Source organism: Argiope bruennichi, chromosome 8, assembly GCF_947563725.1.
Source record: "Argiope bruennichi chromosome 8, qqArgBrue1.1, whole genome shotgun sequence".
NCBI classification, from domain to species: Eukaryota; Metazoa; Arthropoda; class Arachnida; order Araneae; family Araneidae; genus Argiope; species Argiope bruennichi.
The window spans coordinates 43,123,344-43,150,489 of record NC_079158.1 but is presented as its reverse complement, the minus strand read 5'-3'; the positions used below and the strand labels follow the sequence as shown (position 1 = coordinate 43,150,489).

Sequence of the window (27,146 nt, the reverse complement as noted above, 5' to 3'; positions counted from 1 at the left end):
AGACAAATATAATGCCAAAAAACGTATTATTCGAACACAGAGAGGTCTAATATATGGAGACTCGTAAAAACTTCGGAATTCGTATTTTTCAGCGGTTACAAGATTTTCTATGCCTTCTATGAGTGAAAATAAAAATGGCAAATCAGAAAAATAAAATTTAAATAAAGGGAATAAATTATAACTTTTATTTATTATATTTCTAGAAAATCAAAGTAAATAAGTTTCAATATATTGTTTATTCCATAAACTTGTTAACATTCCAGCGATATGGTACGTGAGTTCCAAGTTAGTCAATTTTCATTCTCGATTTCAGCGGGCTAAAGTGTTTACTTTCAACTTTATAACATTCAATTACATTACATTATCACAATGTTGTTTATAAATAACAGTGCTTTGGTTTCAAGAGTATTTGAACTTATTTTCAAAAATTTCATATAACCAGTGAATATAATAAACTACAAAATTAGAGTGTTACTATTGTTTTGAAATAAAAATTAAACTGAAACCATGTTTCGGCAAAATATATAACAATGTGCATTTTTCTTCTAAACAAAATTAGCTTTTGAAATGTTTTCTTTTCTCGAACGGATTTTATAAAAATAGTGATTATCAATCAATTTTTGAATTAGGTTATTTATTAAACGGTTTTTTAAGAAAAGCAGAATGTTATGTACTATTAGAAATATGTTTACTATATTTATTCGTGTGATTTGTTTCTTTCAAATGGGGAAGAGAAAAATGTTTAGAATTTCTGGGAATTTTTATTGTAAGGAAGAATTTAAAAATAAAATGCTCAAAATATCAATTCTGCTATATTTCAAATGCCTTATTATTCTTTCTTAATATTGATATTTTTTATCATTTTAAATAATGTAAGAAGCAATGAATTTAAAATTGCTTCATGCAGAATTTTTTATGTAAATTCAATTTCATTAAAAATGAATTTGAATTTGTATAAAACAGTGAATTTAGTTGCATTTCAAAAAAAAAATCGAAATACAACTAAATTATTTTAAAAATTCGTCTATGAATATATTAACAGTTTTTAATAATTACTCTCGCTTTGCTTATTTTAAAATATGAATAATTCATTTTTGATATTTAACCCCTTTCTAGGACCGTGGGAAGTATGCTTCCCACCAAATTTATCAATCTTAGTATGAAATTATGTAGGTTGGCATAAGTTTTGACAAACTTTTTTAGAAAGACAGAAACTTAGATGCTTCAGTTCTTTATCTCACACAAAATGATGTCTTGATTTGTTACTTAATTATTAACTAACCAAATTAATTAATTAATGAAATTAAATTTATCTAATAAGATAAATGAATACCCTTTCTTATTCTAAAAATATTTTAACATAATATGACTAGAAAAATAATGGCCCTTTAAAGGGTTAACTAATACGGATAGAGTTGATAAATATTTAAATAGTTTTCCTGGTTAAATATTAGATAGCTGACTTTTGGGATGTTGAAATTTTCTTCAGAAATATAAATTATATCAGTAATATTTTAAAGTCATCATTTGATTCCTAGGCACTTTTTGTAAAAAACAGTTACATTTCACCTGTTTGTCGTTTCTTTAATAATTAGGATAATTAATAATTTTATCATTTTCACATTCATGAATTATTTAACTCGCATTTCAAGAAAGTTGAAAACTGTATCTTTAATATATTGATTATTAAATATGATCATTTAACTGTCGCAATGAACTAAAAATTGAAATAATATAAATCTGATTGCCCTGCTATTATTCATGCTATAATTGACTTCAGTGTATTTTTAAGTATTTAATTTAATTATATGAACGTTTCGCTTATTTTAGTTCTCATTTCCTTATTTAGTTCGGAAAGATCTCGTAATTCTGAACATATGACATGGATGACGTATGTGACGACCTCTGTCCGTAATTTCATATCATTTAGCAAGAGATTGTTTAATCCCTGTTGATTAATACTATATTTATGGACCATATTTATGGTGAATTTTGGGTAGAACCAAGTTTGAATTCGTTTCTTCCAAAACTAAATGTTTCACGGGTGTTTGAAGGGTTTCATGAGAATCTTAATAATCTAAAAGTACGAATCTATGAAAGAAATGCGATAAGCAAAATATGCTATAATTTATATCATAAGAAAATTCTTAAACATTAATTAAACTTTTAAAAGCGATTTAATATTTTCATTTACTTAAGATGTTATAATCAAGGGCATTATCCGTTTATTTCTCTTCAGCCAAGATATTGGATTTTATAAAATAACGGATTAATCTAGTTGAAATAAGGAGATTTAAGCTTACTTCTGATCAAGGGCGGATTTTTAAACAAAGAGCTGCCTAGGGCCGCTTGACCTATAGGAAGCTACATACATAAAGATAAAAAAAACGTTATTAACCCAGTTGTTTCTTAAATAAATTTATAAGAAATACAAGTTTTATGAATTACAAAATATTTGGATAATAGGAAGAATTTTTATGTTATCTTGATCAGATTTGTGTATGTGTCATTAGGTTCTCTTCAATTTAACACTAACCGAGTCTTTGTTTAAATGTTTTTGTAAATCATTAGGTTATCTTCATTTTTAATATTATTCATAAAAGCGAGCCTTTACTTAAATATTGTTGTGTCATTACGTTCTCTTCATTTTAACATTATTATAAAAACCGAGCCTTTGCTTAAATATTGTTGTGTCTTTACGTTCTCTTCAATATAACATTATTATAAAAACCGAGCCTTTGCTTAAATATTGTTGTGTTATTTCGTTCTCTTTATTATAACATTATTATAAAAACCGAGCCTTTGCTTAAATATTGTTGTGTCTTTAGTTTCTCTTCCTTTTAATGTTATTTATAAACACCGAGCCCCTTCCTTAAATATTTTTTGTCATTATGTTCTCTTCATTTTAACACTATTTATAAAAACTGATCCTTTGCTTAAATATTGTTTGTCATTAAGTTCTCTTCATTTTAACATTATTTGTAAAACCCAAACCTTTGCTTAAATATTGTTGTGTCATTAGGTTCTCCCCATTTTAATACTATTTATAAAAATCGAGCCTTGCTTAAATATTGTTTTGTATAAAAGAGACTATCTTTCAGGCAAGAATCATAATAAATAAATAAAAACGTATTTGCAAAGTTTATAAATTAAAATATAATAATTTTTTTATAAAATAAAGAAATATAATTTATTTAAAATAATATATATAAAAAAATCTAAAGTAAATCATTAGTATGTTGATAAAATTAAAATTATATTGAAATGTGAAAATAAATAATGGTCATTTATTAAAAAAAGGGTCTGTTAATGGTCTCAGAGGGTCCCCCGCAAACTATCTTAATCCGCCACTACTCCTGATTGAAGAGGTCATTAAAAGGGAAATAAATCCATTATAATTTAGAATGATGAACTTTTCGGCCCTGCATTTACAGTCAAACATTTACAGGAATGGAAATTATAATTGAATTCCAGGTATTTAAAGTATAATTGAGAAACTGAATTAAACAGACGCAATACAATTTTGTATGCATAATATCAATGACTACTCTCAACCAGTTGCCAGACATAATGTCAGTCGAAGTCCATTTAAATTCAACCTTAGACTTTTCTATTCGTTTACATCAGCAAAACACGATAAAAAAAATCAAAAACATCCTATTCGACAACCTCTCCACTCACGTACCACGTGTTGATTCACTCCTGAATTATAACTCCTCTGAAGCAAAAAGACCCCAGATAAACTCGGCAGTATTGGCATTCGTGTCTGAGATAGGAATGGAGTGGCACCTAGGAGCGATAATTCATTGGATTAGTCACCTCAATCGAAGACCATCCTTCAAGCGGAACGGAGATAAGATTTCGCTCTACATATTTCGATTTCTTTAGAAACCTTCTTCCGCTACAACTGAGTGCACATATGCAAATGAGATCGATATCGAGTTCTGTCGCAGGTATCCGGTACAGAGATCAAGAAAACACGGATGAGTTATTTTTTTATATCCACTTTGAATGATTTCCACTCGGAAAAGCGAAGGAATTCCACCACTCTTCAATATGATTAGCATCCCACGAAAAGAACCGGGAGAGCCAGAAGAAAGTTGGAAGGGGGGAGGGGGAAGGAGGCTTTATGTTGCGTGACCTTTAGTCAGAATCATTTTAAGGAGTATTAAAAAGACACGGATCAGTGTTATAGTGGAATAACCATGAAAGTTTCTTTAGATCAGTGCGTTTCTTTTGAATAGTTAAAACTACTAAAAGAAATAGGTTATACGTCACACGTCACTTAATTATTGGTTTTGTAGAAAATATTGGTAAAAGCATGAAGCTATATTCCTTCTCAATAGAAATTCAAAAACAAATAAATTTTTATTTTTTATGATAAAATCGAGTTAACATTTAACCTTGGGCATTTCCACTCTCATGATCATTTTTTTATGATAAATAAACTACTAAAGGATATAGGTTATGCGTCACACATCCCTCAACGATTAGTTTATTAAAAAACATTGACAAAAACATGAAAATATATTCCTATTTCGAAATTCAAAAACAAATATTCATTTATTTATGATAAAACCGGGCAGTTTGGTATTAAAAATATCAATTAAAAGTTTAACAGTCATATATTTAAATAGACTGACCTTGTAGTATGATATAGGTTTCGAAACCGATTTAAAAAAAGATTCGGCATATTTATGTCCTTAAAAACTAAGTGCTAAGAAATAGATTGGAAGCAAACATTATTTGAAATGTAAATTTATTTTTTTCTTGCATAAAAGTTAATATTTAATAATAGAATATTCAATTAGGCATTTTTTTATTCATATAATTTATATTCATAAATATTTCTCTCATACATTTATTTTCACTCTTTAATGCGCAGTATGCATAGAAGTTGGGTAGAAGTGAATGTTATTTGGGAAACGAACATGTAAATTGAATGCATGATTAAGATTTAATAACAGAATGAATGTCAGTTTTTTTTTTTTCATTATTATTAAGAGACATTCAGTTGTTAACCCTCATAACAAAGACGTACAAAGTATGATGTGCATAGCAGAAGGCTAAGGGCAAATGTTATATAAGGAGAGAAAAAAAATGCATTCAATTATTTTTTTGTATAGAAATGAAGACTTATCCATAAAATGTTTTGTTATAGAATGTTTAGTGTGTGTGTGTGTGTCCGTGCGTGTGCGTGTGTTGACGCTCTACAAACCAGACCGTTTGATCTAGAGTTGCCATATATGGCACTGGCATACTTTGGAGGATGAGAATGTGCACTTCAGAATGCTTTCTTAAAAAATTTAATTGATTAAAAATGAAGCAAGATTTTTATGTTTTAACGTGATAATGTCCCCGTACAAAATTGGATTTTTTTCGCCGTTTTATAGTCATTTTCAATTATGGCGATTTAATTGCTCTAAAATTCTGTAGTCTACATTTAATTAACTTTTAAACATATACTTAAGTACATTTTACAACAATATTTCCATTCTTGTGAAGAACTTAGATCGTTTTCGTTGTTTCATCTACTATTTGCGCGATTTTCTTCTTTGAGAGCTAAAGAAGGATTTTGTTTATATGTGTAGTTTATAAGGCAAAAAGAAGTGCAGTAACAATAACGCGATAATTAGAAAATACATGAGCATGGCAAATTTACATTTATAACTACTTTATGATGTCATGGGATTAGTCTTCATTAGAAAGGTTCGTGAACGAAATAAACAGATCATAAGTAATGTAAAATAATACGGCTTTAATGTTTGACAAGAAATTACATCAAAGCAATCTAACTGAAATGAAATGATATCTCCGGCGAATCGGCCGGTCACCAAACGCAACTCATTTGTAATAAAAAGATATACTAATTGTTCTCTCTAACTTAATGCAAAATCTAAGAATTTTTCACTTTTTTGAAAAGCATATTACTATTTTATAAAGTTGGGAAAATATTCATTCATAAGTATTATTCTCTCTCTCTCTCTTTCATTCATAACACAAAACATTTTTTTTTTTTTTTTTTTTTTTTTTTTGCAAAATGCTTTATATAATCAAACTTTCTATGTATTCAACTGACGCACTTCCTGTGATAAATATACTCACAAGGAGGGAAAAAAAAAAAAGGTTAGAATGCAAATTTTCCCCACAATTCAAGTTTTTTCCAGAACTTTGTACTTTCATCAACGACATAAATTTCCCAGGTATATATATATATATGCGATTTCGCCCATAAAGTACTTTTTAGACATCTACCAGACTTCAGAGAATGAGAAAATATCCGATGAATATGGCGAAATGCTTTCAGCGAAAACCCAAGTTTTGGTACAATATTTTCCCATTTTCCGCCTTCGTATCATCTTTTCTTCAGTTTAAATAATGTAGTATCCTAGCCAGTAGAATAATAAATATACTCTAGATGAAACTCATAAATGTCTAGACAAAGAATGATGTAACGTCAGAATGGCGCTTACTTTTTCCAGCTTTCTTCATAAATATATATTAGCAAAAGGGATTCTTTTTCATGTGGCTTTTCAGCTCTTTGTAAAGATGTAGTTAACAAATCTGTTTTATTATCGTGTTCAGATCTGTTTTTTAATATGATATTTATAGACTGGCATACTATTTGTGAGCCAATTGTGATAGGAATGCTTTAAAAAAATATCCCTCAAAACGATCTACTATGTAAACTTTTGAATCCAAACCTATCAAATTTGTCATGCGGTTATTTTTTAGATAGCCAAATTAAGAAATGCTTAAAAAATGCCTCATTAAGAAGTGTTTTAAAATAACAATTAGATTTTCAGTCAAAAATTAATAAATTTTTTACGTTTTTTCCAATAATTTTGAAGCTAATTATTTCACAAAAAGAAAATATTCTTAATCCATTTTGAAATTCAAAAAAGTGATTTTTCAGTAATGTCTGCTTTATTTTTTTTCCCTAATTCTTATGAAGTTTAGAAATATTTTGAGTAACTTTTATAATAATGAAACAGTAATGTTAGCAAGGCAAGTTTATAATTATTTTAGTTACTGTATTTATACTTACGCACGTTGTGATATAAAATTTTGTAGATCCGTAGACGACAAGAAAAAACTTTCAACCCTTTTTAACTTAATAACATTATTAAAGATTATTAAACATTTTTTTATTTTAGCGACTTTATAAAATTGTTTATTTTATTTATTATGATTCTTGATAGCGTGGCTTTTCCGTTTGTTAAAATCTGCAATAATTAAATGAGCGTTATGAAACAGATAGGGAATTTGTTACAGTTATATTTGAGAAAGTGTTTATAATATCTGAATATTTTATAACTCATAAATTGCAATTTTTTTACAAATATATTTAGTAATTAGTTTGATAACATATATTTTTTTATTAATCTGGCCCTGTACCCTCCATTGACTATTATTGCCGGACTTGATCTGAATCCACATTTGGAGAAAGAAGACATAATTCATTTATATTAGGAAAATAGTTTTTTTTTAATTATCAATTTCTTTTTAACGTAGTAAAAAAAAAAATTCTTAAAAATTGGGTTTCAGGGATTTTTAAATTGTATTATAAAAATAATGTGAACTATTTACAATTTATGCCTCATATTACTTTTAATTCTGAAATTTGATATGTGATGTTTTAGGTTCTAATTTTATCATCAATTCAATTTATTTCTTATATTTTAGGTACCGACGTTCGTTTAAGAATCGTCGAAGAGTTGCTGTCGTCGGAGAAAGACTATTGCCATACTTTAAAAACTGTTGCAGATTTGTACGAAAAGCCTCTCAGGTGAGGAATCAAATTATAAAAGGAAATTTTTCTATTAAACAATATAAAAATCAAGGTACTTGTCGGTTGTATTTGTTGGCGACCAAAAAGCGCCAATTTATTTTATTTTATTTATTTATTGCCAATTTGGCGATTTCAACCGTCAAACTATATAGCATCTTCGTTTTTTTGAGTACATTTTTTATAATTTGGCGAAATTTTTTCTTGGCGCGTTTCGGTCGCCGTTACAACCGAATTGTATCAAAATTAAAACTATGTGATTGAAATCTTGAAAAGATTTTAAAAAAAATATCTATTAAGAGATTGGAAAAATGGTTTATGCTGCATAAATAATTATTTATTCGAAGTTATAAAAGCTTTCCAGGGCGACTTAAAAAATTAATTAAATCGTAATACAAGTGATAACATCTTTTAATAAAACTTGATTTCTGACATTTTATTTTATATAAAATAAAGGGTATCCCAAAATTAACGCAAGATTTGAATTTGTCACATCTCGTGCAGTAAAGTGTGGGCAACTTTATTAAAAAAACATTTGGCAGTTTATAGCTTATGGTTAGTAAAAAGTAAGCGTTAGACGGTAAAACAATGTGTTTTCATTGTTGAACATTAGTTCAAAAATAATGGAAATCTGGCGGCCACTGTTCGGAAATAGGAGAATTGGCCTTCTAGATCGTATGATTTAACACCATTGGATTTCTTGTTATGGGTTTATTTGAAGTCAAATATCAATGCCAAGAATGTCTACAAGCACTCGGGCATTAAAGGAGGAAATTGAACGCTGCGTGAACAAATTCAGCTACATTTATGCAAAATGGTCATGGGAAATTTCGACAAAAGAATGCGTATGTTCCAGCAAAGCCGTGGAGACTATTTACCTTTATGACCGAATGACCTAACCTGTGTATTTTACGATTCAATAAAAATACAACAATTTTAAGAAAAAATTTAATTTTTCTTAAAATTTAAATTTTGCATTAACACGTTGTTCTATCGTGTAACGCTCCCTTGTTACTAACCCAAAACTATCAGCTGTCAAAGGGCTTTTTAATAAGGTTACCAACACTTTAATGCACTGATAGTGGCAAATTCACACCTTGCGTTAATTTTGGAATACCCTTTAGTAAGCTCTTCTGTTATAGCTATAGTTTTCAAAGAAATTATAATATAGCTACGTTATATTATAACTATAATATAGCTACGCGTATATTATAGTTTTCAGTATTGATAATAGTATTAAAAATTATTAACAGTTAAAAAAATTAATTAATAATAATTGGAATGAGGTATTAAATAATATCAAATAATTGATTTCTGCAACACTGAATTTAATTTCTAAGATAGCATTTACTGTTAAAAATATTTAACTTCCTGAAATATAATACTCAATACCAACTTCCTGAAATCTAATGACTAAGAAATATAATTTCTTACTATATCAACTCAATTAATTGGGACAAGAAAAGATAAGATAAAAGAGAGATGATTAGCGATTTCAGCATTACTGAGAAAATGGCCTTAAGATATCAGTTTTCGTTTTCACACCAGACAAAAAAAAATGTCTATGTATAATTTTGGTTCATTAATTGGTGTATACGAGAGAAGTTTAACCGGGATAAATTATAAAAATGAATTATTTGCTGAAAATCGAAAACAGTCATATGAAATTTTTTCAGTAACATCTTATCACTTTATTTTCGAAACACAATCGCACTGTTTGCTTCCATTTCCATTTTATGCAGAATTATATTTGAAAATAAGATGGATTCTCATGCTCATGTTTTTTTTTCTAAGACCGTGTATTTGTCATGTTAATGATAAAAAAATAAAATTTAGCGAAATATTTTATTACCGTAGTTAATCTACTTTTCGTCGTTTCTTTTTAAAATATTGCATTTTAAATATGATCTGCCGGCGTCCTGGCTTTAGGGTAGCTCGTCTTCCCCATGATCTGGGCGTCCCGGTTTCGAGTCCTGGTTCGGGTATGGTTGTTCTTCTCCTGTGTTGCATCCGTGAGGTGTTGAAAGACCCCCCCCATAAAAAAGGGTTGTTCAAGCGAGTATGTGAGTGCCATTTTCATTTGAGCTAGACGTCTGCACTCGGGTGCTCAGGCTGTTTACCCACTTTCTGTGGTAACGCGGGCACGACATCATCATCACCATCAAAGATGACCTGTGACAAAATTTGGCGAGATTTCTAGACAGACCATCAAACTGGGAAAGGACGGGCACTTGTATAGATGCTGTAAAATTGCAAAAAAGAGAAAAAAATTCGAAACGTTATAGAGCATTAGTCTATTAGTTTAATTCTTATAGTGCTTGATTTTACTCATACAGTAGGCGCTGCTTGTATTTGTCATGGGTAATACGACCAGTTGGTTATATTTATCAAAATAGCTTGAAATGGATCCTAGGTATCTAAATACTAAATACATACGAAATCCGTCGATTCTAATGCTCAACAATTCGTTTACAGTAAATAATCGATTTCGATGATCGGTTAGGATAGTTTAAAGGCGCGTGGTAAAGTCGAATTAAAAAAAAAAATCTTTAGATCGTTTTCTCCACTTCATCAGTCTACTCTCTGCAATGTTTTACTTTCTTCCATTCAGAGTGTTAACGGCTGTAACAAATGTGCATTATCAGCTTCATCATGAGCAAACGTCGCATGTTGAACATGAAAGAAATCTTAGTCTTTTAAATTAGTACGAACAACTTTGCATATTTAATCAGCAGAAAGCTGCAATATATTGAAAATTTGTCATCTGAATTGTAGAAGTGGTACTAAATCCATAATAAAAAAGAATGACATTTTGATGCATAAACAAAAGGAATGTCGGTAGGATGAGTGTGTGGAATATGCTTTGAAGTCGTGTTTTCTCAAAATAAGAAAAAGAGATGGACATGCGAATGTACCATTACTTCGAATGAAGACTTTAAGATCATTCCAATAGCGTTTTAAATATTTTTGAGAACATTATTCAAATGAATTGTTTATCCAACCATTCATATGGTTGAATGCACGGTATAATCATATATTCCATTAATAACCATTTAATAAAGTGCGTTAAATAACTCCTCAAAAATATGTTAGTTCTCTACAGCTTTTTAAAAAAGCCTTAAAAGTTAAATAGATTTTATTTTTAATTCTGTACTTTGTGTCAATTTTTCTAATTAAAACGAATATTTGTTACGAATCGTGACATGAGATCTTTTTTTTCTGGTATTCTTGAATCCCTGAAGAATTATATCTTTTTAAATCAATTTCGTTGTACTGATAATTGGGATGTAGTGATCACTTTGATTCAGCCCCAAAGTAATCACTACAAACGGCGTCCTCTCTGATTTTAAATTCCGTCATGAACAATCTAATGCAAACTTTTTTACTGTACAAAAACTAATAAAACTTTCTTTTAATAAAGCGAAAAACACTTATAATACTTTTTTTTAGCAATGCTTAAAACTAATCTTATTATTATGGGCAATAATATAACGCACACCTTCCACCTGATCTAAGATCACAGAAGAGGCAACTGGTCCCCCCTCCCTACTTTTTCGTATACAAATGTATTACAATCTCCTCTTTTCAGATCTCTCAAAGTTCAAAAAATGCATTTTTATTTTTTCTGTAAAATGATATAATCCCTTGAGTCTCACACATGAGCGTCTTGCGCTTTACTGTATAGTGAAACGGGTATGCATATTAAGCGCATTTCTTTCAATCATTTTAAACCAAAATCAAATGCGAAACTTTAATTGTAGCAATAAAATCACATACCAAATTTTATTCATCTCTCTGTTCAAATTTTATTCATCTTTTTGAAATATCTCGCTTAAAATAATGTGGTTTACATACTGACAGACGATCGACCTGCTGGTTCAAAATTTGGTACAGATCTATACTTTAGATGCTAAAATTGTTTACCAAATTTTACTCATTTAGCTCTTTCTTCTTGTGTAGTTTATGTTGTTCCCTTGAACTCGGACAACGAATTTCCTGTTATAGAATTTCGTTCAAATTTGATAGAAATCTAAGTTTGTCGTAAAGAAGACTGATAAAATTTCACCTGTCTTAGTTCAAATCGGTTTTGAGTTTTCGTACTTTCAGATAGACGGACGGACAGACAGACTGACATTTTCCAAAGATGTGATTCTCGGACTTGGGGAGATCTGAAGTGTGGTGATTCGTCAAAATCTCGAGTTCGAATTTATTACAATGCTCTATCTTTGTATACTTTGGAAATGAGAAAAGAAAAATGTGAAATTTTAATTGGCATATATATGCTTCATTCTCTAAAGCAGATTTTAAAAATGGCATCATCCCGAAGATTGCAACAAAAATGAGGCGTCATTGACCAGGAGATACTGAAAATTAACGAATCAGTAAAAAAGTCATTTTTGTACAAGTGACGCATATGATATCTATATTTAATACACTTTTAGAATTCAAATTTCAAGAAAAAAAAAATAATCTTTTGGAAAGAATTCTCGGATAATCTTTTTAAAGATTTACGGTAATAAAAAACGTTCAACTGAAATATCTATTTTGTTGTTTCCTTTTGTTTTTATTCCTAACCAGCAAATCACTTTCTTTTCTAGCTTTCCAAAACAAGTTGAGTTATTTCACTATTTACCTGTTTAAAATTCTCTTTAACTTTGCTAATTTTATCCTAATATGCTTACCCATGTTTTTTTCATAACGAATATTCTACTTGAAATGTGCCTCACCTTCATTCTTGCCTAACTGCTTCCGTTTCTTAACCAGATTTTGCTTCATACTTTGATATCACCATGATACTCAGATTAGCGTCGTTATTTTCTTTTTCATCACCTTTCATTCAAAACATTTCGAATGACAAACGTGTTTCTCTTATCTCAAAATGGCTTTCTTTTTTTGATTTATCTCGGCCTTTATTTCAGTTTATTGGCCTAATATATTCAAAAGTTGTTGGATGAAAGTCCATACTCTTAGTGTTGGAGTTCATTGATATTGTCGTCTCACGTTCTGGGAACTGAGGGGCGTTTTACGTGTTTTCGATGCAGCATTGAAAGTAATTGCTCTGATATTTCATACTAAATAATCACGGATATTATTTCACTCAAAATTGTTGTTTATTCTTTTTGACTGTTTTCGATTTGTCTTATTAGATTAGCATCTTTGGCTTCTGTTATATCAATTAATGTCAGTCGAAATTCTTCATTTATTGTATTTTTTTTCTTTTTACGTTTTGCACCTTCTACTGCCGGTTCTTTGTTTTCCCTTTTTAAATCAGTTCGATCATATCATGTTCGTGTACTATCTGTTATTTTAAATTGCATTCTATCAGTTATGTTATCGAGAATCAACTACCGTTTTATAATTTTCAGTTTCTGCATCGCAGATTGCATCAATACGTCTGAATTGTTAAGAAAAAATATAACTACTCTAAACTATTTCAGAAAGTATTGTTTAACATGCAGTGATTTATTTTGAAAAATGGATTATCAGACAGTGTACCTTTTGATCGGACATGTTAAAGTGCTTCATCTAAAACTTTTATATACTTACCACAGTTAATACTCATTGGCGGATTCAGATAATTTAGCATTTTTAAGCCCTTCTTTTAATAAACTGTTAAATTCAATTTCAGATCTTAACTTATTTTTCACTTAATTAACATATTAATAGTTTATCTTAGGTGGATTTTTAAGTGGGTTAGTTTTGAAAAAATGCTTAGGCTATTGTTAATTCATTATGATTTATGATTGCATATTTGTGAACAGTATGATTTAAGTAGACGCATAATATTTATAAATATTGCAATAATAAAGTGAGCGTAATTGTAATAAATAATAGTCTGATTATTTATACTTAGCAAAATGTTAATACCTTAAGCTAATATTTTATAATTCTTGAATTTAGATTCCTTACAGTTTCTTTTTTATTTGACAACTTAACTATTACTTTTAATCGATCTTCTTGCAAACACTTCTATGTCCTTCACCCTATACAGCCGTTTAGTCAACAAACCGCCATTAGTACCCCGAAATAGAGCAGTAGGTAAAATAAAAAAATAAAAAAACGTGTTAGTAATAATCAGATGTTTAGGAAACTAATTTTGCAAATAAATACATAGGAATTTTATTTAATTAAGGACAAGGAATAAGAAAACAGCTGTTTGAAAGTAAAGCATGTATTAAAAATGCATGGTTTCTTTAAACCTTAACACACATGACGATTCTGCGACTTTATTGTCTCCGGTAAAATTTCTCTGTAGCAAATTAGCATATATATATCACCTAATGTTTTCAAAATTTGTTAGCTGTTTTGATTGGGCCGATGCTGTTTTCAAACATACAGTTATTTTTGGCACTGCAACTCTAATAGCTATTTACTTATGTACCTCTATAAAGTCATCGACTGTCAGCTTTCCGACGTAAATCCAACGATTCATTGACGTCATTGCTATCCATTAACTTCCGAAGCTTATTAATTGACGGAAGTGACGACTTCTTCTAATTACAAGAGGTATTTTATCAAATTCTGATGTTATTTCCGGCTCACGTTTGAAAAAAGAAAGGATAAATTTTCCATTTCCTTTTAAGACTAGGCGTTCATAAATGAATATTCCATCTTCACAGGGCTATTAAAAGAACCCAAACAGACATTATTGTTTTTCAGGAAATAAAAAGTAAAAATTGAGTATTTAAATTTAATACTGAATAAATATTATAAGTCGCCAAATCATTGTCAAATTTGTCGCCAAGACCGGGTATTCATTGACCATACGTCCATTCAGCAGCCATTACATGATCTGTGACACTCTCTTCCTTACTATGAAACTAACTGCACAGGGCAGCAGTATTACAGATATGAAACTCGCATCATCCAGTCTAACGTCCGCTTCTGACGCCAATTATCGCCATACACGCATATCTAGAGCCTTTCAAAGTTTCATGCCAAGCATGCAGAAAAAAGCATAGATTGACTTATCGTCTACCTCAATATCCTAGGGCTCACACTGAACATTTATAATTGTATTTCAATAATTGTGTTAGCAGCTGAAATTAAAATTTCATCTGTTATATTTGCTTTCTTATAATCAATGTAATTTACTTTTTCGTGCACGTAGTATAGCGAAAATACAGTAATCGCCAAAAAAGTTCGCCAAACTCGAGATTTTGACAAATCTCTTTTACTTAAGACTTCTTTTAGTGGAAAAAAAAACATTTTTGGGAAATGTCTGTTTGTTTGCCTGTCTGTGACAAAGGTAACTCTCAGAACGCTTTGAGCTAGACAGTTGGGAGTTGGTGCATGGTCTTTACGCCAAATTTGCAGATTTCTTTCGAATTTTAAATGAAATCTGTTCGAATATAAATTAACACTATAACTACAAGATGATGAGAGCTAGATAAGTAAAATTCAGTACACAGATTTAGCTTCTATAGTGAAGACACCTATCCAATTTTCAGCCGAATCCCTTTAAGGACTGACTGTCCGTCGGTCTATACGTTCAAGAATATGTAAACTCGGCAAATCAAAAACGTACTGACTTAAATATATCAAATTTGGTATAGGATTTTGTGACTACAAATGCAGTTTCGTGTCAAGTTTTTGTTTCAGTCGGTTGAGACAAACCTGTATAAAACAGAACGAAATTTGAATACTATTAACGCATGTCAAGGATGACACGATTCAGTAAAATTGCTAAATTGACGCCAAATGTTAATATTTCGTAATTATTGTATACCAGTGCCTTGTAAGAAGTTCTCTGGCATGACAAATTTCTTAGAATGTTTGCGGAAAAGTTTTGGGGTGACCACTTCATCCGGTTTTAATAGTCATGCAAAGTTGGGAAACCATTATGAAACCTTACAATTTTTTTATTGAACTTTGAGTTCAGTTAAAGATTGTTATCGTCCTAAAAAGTTAACTCGAGAATCACTGTATTGCAAAATTCACCTATGTATCTAAAACTCTCTACAAAATTTATCGAATTCTAATCTGTTTCCAAAGGATTTATTCAGTATGCTATGGGGCCGCGGTGTCCTGGTAGTAAGGTCTCGGCTTCGGATCCGGAGGGTTTCAAGTTCGAGACCCGATTTCATCGAAGAACCGTCGTGTCAGGGGGTCTGTTGCACGTTAAATCCGTCTTGACCAAAACGTCCTCCCGCTGGTGTGGTGTGGTCTGGAGAGGGGGATGCCAGTTCAGGTGTTGTCCTCGTCATCTGACTGTGGTTCAAAATTACGAGGTCCGTCCCAAAATAGCCCTAGTGTTGCTTCAAACGGGACGTTAATATAACTCAAATCAACTATTCAGTATGCTATTATTTATTTTGTAACATGTATCGACAAACCGTATTCCTGCTGACAGATCTCAATATTTGATACACTGGCTGCAACATCATCAGTCATTTTTTTTCTTGTTTTTAAGTAATAATGTTCAAATGCGCGGGAAAGACAGAATAATAGTTCTCATTAGAATCTTGAATTCGAATTTTTTTATCAGTTTCAATATATACGACTAACTAAAGCTATTCCTGTTGATATTGGCAATCGACAAAACTATTATCTATGATTGAATATTATATGTGAATGATATATTTCTTGCATTCGAACACATTTTAATAAATTGATTCTTTGTTTTCAGGAAGCTTTTGTCGATGGAAAAAGAGGATTACAAATCACTGTTCGACTGGGTGGAGCCCATTTGTTCTCTCAGCAAAATGGTCATCATAAAGGTATGAAACAAATGATAATAAATTTTTATATAAGGTACATAAATATTCACCAAATGATCTCGTGGACAATGATATTCGAAATGATACTCAACTGTATATTCTTCTATTCAAAAGCATTCAATTGTATAAATGATTTCTTAAATGTCAAATTAATTCACTGTCTTTATCAAGTTGGTAATTTCACACCCTGTCTATTACGGAGTTCTTCCCTCGTATTCTTAGTTTGAATCTGATTCCATGTTTGAATCTTACCTGCTGTATTAACACTCATTATTCTCATTAATTTTAAGTACAAGGAAATTCAGATAGCTCTATGTGGCCCATTTTCATTACGCCATCTAACACGCTTCATTTTATATTTTGATGTGACATCGTCCTCTTTCTTCTACAATCGTGCAAGAGATTCCAAATTAAATTGGTATCTAATTGATTGCATTAGACGTCACAGTCGTTTGAATTATAGACATTTGGGGTTATTAAAGAATCAATTATATACCAACCCTTCTCACAAAATGTTCCTGTTAAATCGCGAACAATCAGAAGTGTTGATTCATTTATCTGTGGTGCACCTTATAAGCTAGATAACAGCTACGAGATATGAGTAATTACTTTTGTCTTGTCGTATTGTTCCTCGACTGGGAACCACAAGGTCCCAGGTTCTATTCTAGCCAGTTCAACTTCCACATTGGTGACCCGGACGTGATACCTTCAACCTTCGTACAGCTGTTGTGGCGCCATCTACCCGCAGCAACCCAAAGTCGTCAGAACACTTGACGCAGCAACCCAAAAGTCATCAAACACACTTGACGCAGCAACCAAAGTCGCCAGACTCACTTGACGCAATAGCAACCACTCACCCACATACGCTCGCCATAACGCTTGGCGCTACTCAAATGGGTACAGGCGCATTAGACTCAACAGCTAATAAATACATCACCACTCACTAGCCATATTGTTCGTCTCACCTCCGAGAGTACTGTGGTGAACCTTATAAGCCAGATAACAGCTAAGAGATATGAGAAATTACTTTTGTCTTGTGGTCATGTTACTCGGCTGCGAACCACAAGGTCCCAGGTTCTTTTCTAGCCAATTCAACTTCCACACATCTTCTGATTCTATAAAGGTAATTCATAACTGAATATTCCCGTAATACATCAAATTTATTGTGCCAATTTATATTTGAATTCCATTGCCAATCTTGCATGATATCAACTTGGGATGTTTCAGTCATTAATTGAGAATGTTTGACTCGATTTGGCATTTGCATTATATTTAAAACAATCATGTGCTTCTATAGTGCATACTGCATTAATAAAATAGGGGAATTGTTAGTTTTTTTTAATATGATAAAGCTTTTAGACTAGAATATATCTGTAAATTACCTAATGCGATACATAAGATGAAAGATATTTCAGAATTCTTTACATATCTAGCATTAATTACTTCCTAGTATTAAATATTCAATAAGGAAGGGAGTTTTCAATATTCATCTTAGATTTTTAATTAAATGTTAAACAAAATGTTGACATTTTCTTTCATAATTTCAAAACGTATTGTTTCACAAAACCCATTTTGACTGTTCTTAAAAATTCGAAAGAAAAAAAAAAGAAAAAGAAACATTTTTATACCAATTTTATTTTCGTGCTATTTTTAAAAAATGTGTTTTTTTAATATATTTTTATTTGATTTATTCTCATACGGGTTGCGATGATATTAAATATATTTTTATAGAGATTCCAGTTTTCTTGTGCAATAGATCAATTATCGTTTGACTGAATATCCTTTCAAATCCTACAAAGTTTGAAAAAGCTCAATAGTGAGCTTATGAACTGAGCAACAAAAATACCTGAATCATAAAAAATGGTGCTAGATTTGGGCATGCCATAATGGCATGAAACTGAATCGGAGAAAAAAGATGGTGGTTTATGTCCTCTTAAACAAATTTACTCCAAAACTAGTGACTTAATTTGCAGTGCAGCAACAAATTGCTCACTGTTGCCTGACTAATTACTGCAAGTGTTCTTTTTTTTTTTTTTTTTTTTTTACTTTCTTATATATATAGTATAGAGGAAATATAGTAATCGTCTAAAACATTCGAACTCGAGATTTTGACGAATCTTCATGGTTTAGAACTTCCTGAGTTCGAAAAGAATTTCTTTGGAGAATGTCCGTGACAAAGGTAACTCAAAAATGCCTTGAGCTAGAAGGTTGAAATTTGGTATACGGTTTTGACACCAAATTTCCAGATTTCTATCAAATTTTGAGTAAAATTTCTTTATAGTAAGTCCGTCTGTCCAGCTATTCGAATATAAGTTAGCCCGATATTTAAAAAAAGGACAGAGCTAAATAGATAAAATTCGGTACATCGGTTTAACATCTATAGTATAGACACCTGCCAAATTTTGAGGAAAAATACAATTTCGTGTTAACTGTCTATCTGTTCTTTATTTTCAAAAACAAGTGAACGCGAAAATTCAAAAATGCGATGACTTAAATATATCAAATTTGGCATTGGATTTTGTGACTATGAGTGTATTTTTATGTCAGATTTCTGTTTCAATTGGTTCAGAAAAATATATCTAAAACTCAAATTCGATTTTTAGATACTATTTACCGTATGCCAAGTTTTAATCGGGCCGCGGTGGCCTGGTGGTAAGGTCTCGGCTTCGGAACCGGAGGGTTTTAGTTTCGTGACCCGATTCCACCGAAGAACCATCGTGTAAGGGGGTCTGTTGCACGTTAAATCCGTCATGACCAAACGTCCTTCCACTGGTGTGGAGAGGGGGCTGCCAGCTCAGGTGTCGTCCTCGTCATCTGACCGTGGTTCAAAATGACGAGCTCCGTCCCAAAATAGCCCTAGTGTTGCTTCAAACGGGACGTTAATATAAACAAACCAAACCAAGCCAAGTTTTAATCGCCAAATATCTCGCCAAGGATGACACTATAGATGCAGTATAAGTGCTAAATTCACGCCAAAGGTTAATATTTTTTTTAACTATTGTACACCAATGTCATGCACGACTAGTTTATTAGAAATTATGCGAGAAAGTTTTGGGGTGGCAACTACCGCTGGTTTTTCCATGTGAAATGTCAGTTGTCCACTTTTTCCTGAAAATCTTCCAGGGAGACGTCTTGCTACCTTATATTGAAGTTACGCTGAGGTCCTACACCAAACACAACGTAGGTGCTCCAACAGAATATTCCACACTTGCCCATTATATTCTGAGACTTTTCAGACATCTACCTCAAATGCGTCAGATCACTTTGACCTTAGGGACCTTAGCACTTAGTAAGATGTTGTTGTTACTATCTATCATACGTCTTTGGCGCGTGGATTTGACTTTAGTACGAGTGCCATCAACGCCATATGTTTCAAAATTCCTACATTTTGTGAACCTAATAAATTATACATAAGTCAAAGTCTTCGAAAGATAAAAAAGAGGAAACCTTTTTTGAAAACACAAATTTGCTTTTTTTCAAGAACATTTCTTTAAAGTCGTAGGCTGTTCATGAAATCATTCTGTCACGCCTCGAAATAGATTTTCTTCCTTTTGGAAACAGAATTTACAATTTCTGTTTACTTGGCCCTTATTTTTATCGATACACTTCAAGGTTGGAGCCCTTCTCAGTGATATAAAGTGCAGTGACTCCAAAAATTGAAATTCATGACGTGAAAATGTATTTAAAATTCTAAAACAAATAAAGTGGGGGTACCCGATGCGTTCGAAAATGGGATTGTGAATTTTTTATTCTTTCGAGTAAGAAAGGTCACTAACTTTGTATTATTTTTTTTAAAAAAATTGTAAGCGGGTTTTTCTTTTTGAAATGTTAAATTACTTTTCTATTTCTAGGATGTTTATTTTTAATTTTTTTTTTAATTTTATTTGAAAACATGTTTTTCTAAAAGAAAAAGATCTTTCTTATCAGAAAAAAAATCATTTCCGTTCTCGTCTTTTCTTTTGCTTTTATAAAGTATTATATTTATACTATATTTTTTTTTACTAAATAAATTGCTCTGATTCAGCCATTGATATTCACTTTCGTCGTTTTATTAAAAAATTAAATATGTTACCGTCAATCTATGAAAGCCGGCATTCTATAGAATAAGACATTTTATATAATGCAGAAAACTTGCTACCAGTGCATAAAATATTTCCTAGCCATTCTATAGAATGTTAAATATCAAGCCAACAAAGTATGAAATACATATTCAATACAAGAAAGAAAAAGGCCTACTTCAAAAAGAGAGAGATTATAGTTGATAGTGGATTAAACTAATAAAATGATAGCATACCAACGAAATTTCCGTTTCTACTACATATTGTGTGTGTTTATATGAAACCATCGATGATAACCGTACACGTATGCGTGAAGTGTCGTCAAAAAGATTCATACCTTTTGTAGACATGTTAATAATGATAGAAATGATACTTTAGGCACTCTTTTAATCTAAGGAACTGTACGAATAATTACTTTATCATTACTTCCTTTTCCATACTTTATATAAATAGCATTTGTCATTACAGAATGCCCAGATATTACAAACAGTATCTAAGGAAAAATTATAATAATTCACATATTTTACCTTTAAACACCCGCTATTCTATAAATTGCGTAGGTATTCTATAGTATGTCATTGTTTCATATGTTGTAAGTAACAAATATACTGTGAAGGCTTAAAGTTTGATATGACCTGATTTTTATGAATTGGCTGATGTGACGTAAGAGTTACATTATATCAGATGAATCTATTTTAAAAAGCTAAGTAAAGAATCTGAAAAAAAAATCTTGCATCTACGAAATAGCAATTACGTTTTGCTATTTCGTAAAATACGATTTAAGTCATAACAATAATGAGATGTAGTGGAAAAGTTACACGAAATTCAACATATATGTATTTATTATTACCTTTCTATTTAACCCCCAGAGGGGCACCTCGAAATGAGGATGAGACGCTTCCGGCATGGTGTTTAAATCTCGCCACCCTGGAACGTACACAAATAGGTGGGGGATCTGACTCCTCCCATCGATGACGGGACGTACTTCCTTCGGGGAGGGTTGTACCGTGGCCAGTGATGGCCCTTAGAACTCAACAACAGTTCCCGCCAGTGTTGTTGTTGCGGCGGTCCGGTCATTCAGTTTTATGGTTTAAATCCGTGTGCCTTCGTGGCGGGTTGGAGAGTCAGATGGTTGACTTAACCTTTTTATTTTTTCCTCCCCGTTACATATTTATAATAACATTATTATTTATCGCTCTCCGTTATATATTTATTAAGCATTATTATCGCTGTCCGTTTCATATTTTTCTCCCTTTTTATTATTCTAGCGAGGGCGATGACTAATTCTTAATTTTTTTTAAAAATATTTAATAATATTTCACGAATTTATATAATTTAATAATTATTAAATTATATAATATTTCTTTAATATTTACTGGATTAATTCTTAAATATTAGGGTAATATTAACGCTTCCTCACGTATAATTCGTCAGATTCCTTTCTGTAATACAAATAAAAAGCATGTATTTAATTAAAATCGTGTACGGACATGAAAATCACGGAGTCATGTATTAAAAAAATAATAAAATAAAAACATACAATTTTTTAAAGTTGACTAAAAAAACAAAAAAATAATCTAAACTAAATCATTAACAAACTGGTTGTTTAAAAAAATGTGATGGAATCTAAAATTAATTAATTAATAGCTAAGTTATTAAAGAAAGGCTACTCAATGTGCAGTGGCTATGGCTAAAAATGTCTAAATCCACCTCTGCACATAATTCAAAGAAGTTTTAAATTTAGCATCTAGTCGCCACAATTCCTGCATGGGTTTATGGAATCATTTGCCTAGTCACTCACACCCTAGACAAAACAAACGAAACACTTGCATTTGTATTAGCATATCGACGAAAAAACTAATATTAATGGAAAAGAATCGAATGTATTCTTCCCACTTGTGGGCGCGGATTGTGACGTCATCAATCGACAAACTCCTGATCGCTATCGGCACCCTCTGATAAGTGCCTTTCAGGGGCATGGGACCACTTCACTGCGAAATCCAAGGTCACGAATAATTGCGATTGTGGGCATAATGGAAGGGTTTGTGGTCCTCGCCTAAATAGGCGTTCGGTTGTTACTTGTGCCTCAGATTCTTCTCGAAGGTTCTGAATTAATAACTTTGTTCTACGGATAACATGAAGCTTTATTATTTCGGCACAAGTGCCTGGCGTACGTGCGTTGTAAAAGTTTGTTTGTATATGCTTGGATCGACACGAGAATAATGTTTATATTAAAATCGTCACTGATATCGTATATTTATTCGAAATTTTCCAACAGGGTTTCAACAGTTTTAGAATTATTTTTAGTGTACGTTTGATAAATCTTTTATTTTCTTTCCGCTCTCTTCTATGTTTAAATTATGTTTGATTCAAATTTTTTTGCTTTTTTTATGGCTAATCAGCATCTTGAGCTTCTTTGAAAATGTTGAATTAGCTAATTTTTTATCGATATCCTTTCTGTTAAACGAAACATTTTATATAATGTTTAGTTATATAATCTGATTATACCGATCCTTCAGTTTCTGGAATATAAACAAAAAAAATTGCAAAAAATTAAAAAAAAAAATTAGAAACAGCACAATGACATACTTATTAATATTTCTACAACTAAAGCATACTGTTTATGTGATTATAATCGTTTTTTTTTTTTCAAAGAAATGTCGAAGTGTTTTTCTGTTTTACATGTACTGTGCATTCTCTTAAATCTACTATAGTTGTTAGTTAATGGTTATGTTTCCATCAATGTCTTTGATATGCATTGGAAAATTAAAATAAAAAAAATTCATCGGACATAATTGAAATACGTCATAATGAATTATCATCTAATTTGCATTGGGTTTATTTATAGTGCTTCGTACTTTTGAAATTTTGATACTTTTTTTCCTATTTATAAATTTCGATGATTTTAAATGATACCATTTTTTTAATTATTTTCTTTTCGCATGCAAAGTAACCTTACAAATACTTCCTTCAGTGATAAGACATTTAAAATTATCAGAAACCATTTCTTCTAATGACATATTACGTTTCACATGAAGTCGTTATTTTTTATTCATTTGTATGGAACTTTTCAATACTATATCTTTAAAAAAATATAAATAAGAATAAATCATTTCTTTGGAATGGTGAAATTGCTAAAGCCTTGTTCGTTTAATAAGATGTGGAATTCTAAAAAAAGGATTAAATTGAATGTTTTTATTCATTATCTTGTGTATTTCTCCACCTTCAAGAATATAAATCAGAGCAGATTTATATTCTTGAAGGTGGATTATAGATTATAAGATTTATATTTTAATAAACAGATTTATATTTTAGGAGCAGATTTATATTTTAATAAGAGCATATTTAAAAAAAATAATTTTTGTAATTATTTTTTTATTAAATTTTAAAAAGTTATTACTTGTACATTTCAGGTTTTGTACGTTTGTTGAATATCTGTTTGAAATTTGCTATAATATTGGATAAGTACAGTTTTTTAAAAAAAAAACCTTCAAATTTCTGGAGGAGAAAATTTAATAAAAAATTTTTTTTCGACACTAGATGGCAGCACGAAATATTTGTTTGGATGCATAAAAAAATAAAAGTGTAATTTGCAACTGTAAAGGCGGGAAGAACAAAGCAAGGAAATTTTTTTTAATGAACAAAACAATTAAAGGTTCTGCAATAAAATTTAATAATTTTCAAAAAAATGAGTTTTTAAAATTATTTTTTAAATTTTTATAAAGAATGTTCTTTAAAAATGAGATCTATTTTATTCTTTAAATCCTTTCAATACATCAATTTCTAGTGAAAACGATTGTTGAGGCTATGATTTATTTTTAATTATTGCAACATTAAAATTGTCTGCTTTTCCATTTTGAAACCAAAAATTATTATTAAAATGTAGTTAAAGAATAGACGTCGGAAGATCAAAATTATTTTCTTTATTAATGAAAAAAAAAATTTCTTTTTATTCTTTCGTATTTTTATCACATATGGCTACTTAATTAAAACTTTGAATTGGTGTACATTTGTACATTTTTTAAGCGTTTTTAGTGGTACCGTTTCCTTTTTATTTGTTTGATAATGTCTTGCACTTAAATGCATTTCACAAAGGATTCATTAAAGTAATCTGTCGTGGCTGGTTCGTGAGTGCTTTGAAAAAAATTAGGCAAATAGAAAACTTAACAGATTTATTGCAGATTCGTTCGAGTTACTCTGCTCAGTAACTCCTTCTCCTCCAAGAGCCAACACTCGAATGACATCACTCTTTTTAATTACACTCGCGCTAGTTGCCTAGCGCCATCTATGAACGTTTATTTCCTAACGCTTCAAAATCCAATCACTACATAATCTTTATGAAAAAATGTTAATTACTTTCTGATAGTCGTTTTAAAAACTAGAAGTTATTCTCTTTTTCTTCAATGAAATCTAACTTTTCGTCTGAATATCAGTCTAGTGGTTCCATCTATAAATTTTTTAAATTAGCGTTACATATTTTGATCAATTTTTTAAAATTAGAATGCAATTTTTCTAAATTGCTTTCCATTTTTTTATGTATCATTTACAGTAACTATTCCGAGGAGAATTTCTTTTATTAAATATCCGTCATCAGAAATATTAGTTATATTTCATTTTAATGAAATTTTCTTATGCGTGATATAATGCTTATGATTCCCTCAAGAAAAGATATTTAGATATCAAATTGTGACAGACATTTAAGTCATATTATTTTTTTAGACTTACACCTATTCTGTACCTGAACTTATATATTAGAATCAATTCCTTTTGCATTATAGTGCCATTAAAATCGTACATTCGGGTAGTCTAACTTCTAATTTTTAATGTCATTTTCATTGTCATTTCTTCTTCGTTTTCCTCTTATAAATGGCGCACGTAATGACTGAAATCTTCTTCTTAACTTTTAACAGAGATGAAAATCGAGCGAATGTGATGAAAATGTATATGAAATATATGATGAAACAAATGAAATGATTCTTGCAAAGCAACAATGGAAAATATTATTGAAAAAAAAATGTTAAAAATTGTCAAAATTTATGAGAAAAATTGTTCATTAACTTACCTAGTATGGTTAAAAAGCATTTTTTTTTTTTGTTTTTTATAATGATGATATAAAAATAAATTTTAGACTCTAATATATCCTGCAATTATTGCGAAGAAATATCAAGTTGCGATTAGTATATAATTGATCTATAAAGCATATTTTTAACTTCGAAAATATATTTATGCCATATTTTGTAGTTTTAGATCAAAGAATTTGATCTGTGACGTGCAAACTGGCGTACAAATGGATGGATATTCTCTCTCGCTCTTTATCACACACACACACGCACGCACGCACACCTTTATTCCTTTATTTTTAATACATATTGAAATTATAAGAATAAATATTTGGTAAATTTTCAAAACTGAAAACCGAAACAAATTAACAATATCGAAAATGTCTCATTATAGAGATATTTAAGATGCCTGAATGTACAGATTTTGATTTCAATAACTGACATCTGAAATTTGGATGAGGTTGATTTCTCTTCTAGTAACGAAAAAAGCCAACGGCATTGGTCTCCCAGAAATTTTCTGTCAAATGACTTATATATTATTATCTATAAGCTATCGACTAACAATATTATATTTATAAAAAAGCCTATCAGAGTGTGTGTTTTTTTACGATTTTTTCGATGATTTATCGCTAGAATGTGGTTAATACACAAGTACCAGAAAATCAAATGTATATTTTAGATGTGTTTTTTTTTCCTGACCGATTAAAACCAAAATTTAGCACAGAATTACAATTGTAGTCACATTGAAATGAGTCCGAATTTTAAATATTTAAATCATTACTTTTTAATTAACACGCTTAATTATTGTAATTTAAAATATTATACAACTTAAAACTGTGTGCCAAAGTTTATTCATCTCTTCTCGTTTCGTAGTTATTATGTAATCTTGTATTCGGCAACCGAACATGTCTCTCTAAATGGATTTCATTCATGATTTTAAAGAAATTCGTAGATTTGATAAAAATCTATGAATCTGATGTAAAGTCTATATAATAAATTTCATCCAACTAGCTCAAAGCGTCTTTGAGTGATCGTGCTCATAGACAAATAGACAGAAGGACCTGAAGATAGACGTAATACTCCCAAAAAATATGTTCTTTGAATTCAGAGAGTTTTTAAACTCGGAGATTTGTCAAAATGTCGAGTTCGAATTTTTTAATGATTACTATACTTTCTCTTTGTGTACGACGTACAGGAGGAAGTAAAATTGTATTGTTTATATGAGTTAGAAATGAAATTTAAAGACATACGCAGGATATTTGAATTAATATATTAAATACCATAAAAATTCAAGATGGTTTGTATTTTTATTTTTTTAAAAAACTAAAATGGGGAATTTAATAAATCTGTCATAAAGATTAAACAGAAATTTTTAATAATTATTGCAAAAAATATATGTGCTTTTTTTTGGGGGGGGATTGAAGTTTTTTTTTTAATATGTTAAAAAACAGCTTGAATACATCTTTTGGAAGAAAAAGAACATTTCAGATTTATTATTCATAGAAAAATGTTATCTCTT

At 30.4% G+C, this 27,146-nt stretch overlaps 1 protein-coding gene across 4 annotated transcripts in view; it reads left to right on the top strand.

Annotated features, from left to right (window-relative positions):
- The window catches only part of LOC129981100 (uncharacterized), a 577,941-nt gene that overhangs the window by 191,374 nt on the left and 359,421 nt on the right, over positions 1-27,146 (top strand). For all 4 annotated transcript variants that reach the window (XM_056091770.1, XM_056091772.1, XM_056091773.1 and 1 more), the window contains exons 3-4: positions 7,687-7,789; positions 16,419-16,509. In XM_056091770.1, coding sequence (XP_055947745.1) covers positions 7,687-7,789; positions 16,419-16,509 — 194 coding nt within the window. The remainder of the gene's footprint in view (positions 1-7,686; positions 7,790-16,418; positions 16,510-27,146) is intronic.